The sequence below is a fragment of the Orycteropus afer genome, unplaced genomic scaffold (assembly GCF_000298275.1).
Source record: "Orycteropus afer afer isolate SDZICR_OR568_19922 unplaced genomic scaffold, OryAfe1.0 scaffold00038, whole genome shotgun sequence".
Classification (NCBI taxonomy): Eukaryota; Metazoa; Chordata; class Mammalia; order Tubulidentata; family Orycteropodidae; genus Orycteropus; species Orycteropus afer.
In genome coordinates this window covers 7,434,960-7,438,006 of record NW_006921625.1, presented here as the reverse complement: position 1 = coordinate 7,438,006, position 3,047 = coordinate 7,434,960, and the positions used below count along the sequence as shown (strand labels likewise).

General features: G+C 65.4%; 1 protein-coding gene across 1 annotated transcript in view; it reads right to left on the bottom strand.

Annotated features, from left to right (window-relative positions):
- Positions 1-2,554, bottom strand: part of MMP21 (matrix metallopeptidase 21) — a 9,075-nt gene extending 6,521 nt beyond the window's left edge. Inside the window, exons 1-4 of the mRNA XM_042780405.1 lie at positions 2,393-2,554; positions 1,199-1,706; positions 670-809; positions 255-396 (exon numbers count right to left, since the gene is read on the bottom strand). Coding sequence (XP_042636339.1) covers positions 255-396; positions 670-809; positions 1,199-1,706; positions 2,393-2,554 — 952 coding nt within the window. The remainder of the gene's footprint in view (positions 1-254; positions 397-669; positions 810-1,198; positions 1,707-2,392) is intronic.
- Positions 2,555-3,047: the final 493 nt, after the last annotated feature.

Here is a 3,047-nt window from a genome sequence, read left to right as displayed (position 1 = left end):
GGAAACCACGGTTCACATGTGGTGTGGCAGGAGGAAGAGTGAGCCCAGGAGGGAGTGTCCCCCTGTGGCTACCCGCTGGGCATGGCCCCTGCTATCTAAGAATCCCATCATGGAGCTGGAGGGCGGTGACTGGGGCTGACCTCTTGAGTTGTGCCCTTGTGTGCTCTTTGGGCCCCGCTCCCCAGTGAGGAGTGGGTGGGGTCCTGCTGGTGTTCTCTTGTGCCCCGGGATGATCCTGCTTGCAGCAGTCTTACCGTACAGCTTTTGAATGGCCTTTCTGTCTGACCAGTCCAGCTCAAACGCAGGTTTCTGGCCAATATAATTTGGCTGCATCACTGATCCTGTCCTGTAGGTGTGAGGCAAGCCGAGGACATGGCCAATTTCGTGGACAGCCACCTGCAAGTGAGTGAGACACAAGGGTGTGAAGCAAGCCAAGGACACAGCCAACTTCATGGATGGCCACCTGCAAGTGGGACCCCAGGCAGCAAGCAGTGCCGTGCCCATCCCCGGCGGCCGGCACCCACAGGGGCTGGCCTGTGCTCCCTGATGAGCCACGCTAATGAAGGAGGAAACCCCTTCCCCCAAGCTGACTGAGGAAGCTCTGGCGTTGCTGTAGGGCTCTCTGCACTGCCCTTTGACCCGTCAGCACGAGCCGTTTGGGACACTCACTTTGAGAAGGCTGATGCCCGTGTCACTGGTGGGAGGCGTGAAGTGTTCGTCGTCATCAAAGTGAATATCGCCCAGGCGCCAGGCGTGGGCAAACTCCTGCCCGCTCCCATCGAAAACCCGCGGGCACCCCAAATGCCGGCCTGGAGGGCAAGGGGGTCTGGGTGACTGGGATGGCCCACCCCAGGCTGCTCACCCACCTGCCCTGACACCTGGACACTGAGAGGTGCTCGCCCCCGGGGGCACAGGCAGGCACCTGTGGTAGCAGTCACCACCCAGGGTCTTTGCCACCGGGTGAACTGGGGTGCTGGCGGCTGCCCTGTCCAGCTCAGGGCCAGATGCCTCATGTGACGAATACAGGAGACGTGTGCTGAGGAACTGTGATAGTGTGTGTATCGAGTACCAAGGCTGTTGTACAGCCAGCCTCCTCCCGAGGGCCCCAGTGGTGCTACAGGGACCCTGCCCTAGGAAGGGCAGAGGCGGCAGCATGCAGAGTCCTGGCACGGTGGGCTCATGCGAGTGCCCACCTTACCTCTTCCAAAGCCCAGCTTGATGTCCACCTGGGTGCTGGGGCCGGTCAGGTCCTCCCGGAAGTGCAGCGGCGTCACCTCGCTCCACATGCGGAAGGCCAGTCTGAAGATGTGCCTCTGGTCGTCTGCCGACAGCTGGCTGCTGTAGCCCTCGCCCACCAGCCTCCATTTGAGGGTGCTTCTGGAGAAGACCCTGATGGCCTCGCCGTCCCGCCAGGCCTCCTCACCGCCCGGCAGGGGACGGAGCAGCTGTAGAAAGCGCTTTGCGCGGGGCCGGGCCGCCGGCGAGGGCCGCGGGCCGCCGCGGAGTTCGGGGGCGCCCTGGGGGTCGCGGACGCCGCAGCGCGGTCTGTTCATGGCCCGCAGCGTGGCCGTGTCCAGCGCCCCGGTGGCCGGCAGCTGGTTAGCGCGCTGGAAGGCGCGCACGGCCCGGGCGAAGGCGCTGGGCCCCGGGGCTCCGCGAGCGCCGAGTCGGGGGTTCGTGGTCCAGCCGTACTTGGCCAGGAAGCGCTGCGGAGAGAGGGCCCGGGCGGTGGCCCCTCAGCGCCTCCCGCCGCGCCCAACCGGACCCCTGGCCCGTGCTCCTCCCTCTTCCTGTCCCGCGACCCGTGCTCCGGGGCGCTTTGCGCGGTGCCCTCGGCCTGGGACGCTGCTCTCCCGGCTCCCGTGGGGCCCCCTCAGGGCGCGCTGGGGGCTCAGCCCCAAGGCCGACAGGTGCCATGGGATCAGCGCCGCGGCCCCGTCCCGTGCTGGCATTTCGGACATGTGACATCTGCTGCCCCGCGCACGGGAACCGCTGACCACGTCCCGGAGGCTAACCCCCGCGTGGTCCAGCATCTAAATAACACCGGCTGAGCCCCCCTTCGGCGCACAGCACCCTCCAGCGGCGCCCGGGACCCGCCGGCTCGGCCTGCTTCCGGCCTCTGGGCCGCGGCTCCGCCCAGTGCGCCCATCCGCGCCTGCGCGGCACTCTGGCGGGTCTCCGGGCCGAGAGCGAGTGGGGTGCCTGGTAGGTGCTCAGTGGATTCGGGTGAAGAGCAAGCGGGCCAGCTGCACAGGTTTCCGTAATGGAGGATGCCATTTGAAAAGTGTGTGTGTGCACGCTGTGTGCCCACGTTCCTGTGCACTGAGCTGGGGGTTCCTGTGTACCCCTTGGTGCACGTGCCGGCAGTGCACTCGGGCTGCGGGGCTGTTACCTGAGCAGAGCGGAAGTCGGCGATGGGCTGGGCCTGCTGCACGACGGACGGCTCCAGGTCCGAGCGGTCCCGGCTGTGGAAAAGTGTCTCGGGCTGGACGGGCCGGAGGGCGGCCAGCCAGTAGAGCAGCAGAGTCGGACGGAAGATGGAGGCAGGGTGCATGGCCCAGTCTGACCAGGGGGACCGTGCCCTCCTGCCTCTGCTTCATGCGTCCCCGTCTCCCCTCCTTACGGAGCAGGGCCCAGGCGGCTTTTATGAGCACCCAGAGGGGTACAACCATTTCTCACCCAGCCCTGAAGTGTGCCCACCAGCCGTGGCTGTGGCCGCCCACAGGCCTAGGGAGGTGCTACTCTTTGAAGAGCCCCGTGCCTCCTTTCTTGTTGGCGTGAGAACTCCCTCCCTCTCCACCTCCTGTGTTTGCACCTCCCCAGGTAATCGCATCCCCAACATACAGGCGCCTGAGGATTCCATTCCCATGGCAATGTCACCAGAGGAAGCGTGCTGCCGGAAGGGGCTGTGGACTCACTGCTAACTTCCACCCGTTCTGTTCGTGCAGGAAAACACCTGGCTAGCAACATGCACCCCCTGGACCTGGAACTCAGAAACTGACCGTTGGCTTGCTCCTAGTTTGAGGTTTTTGTTTCTTTGGGGGTTT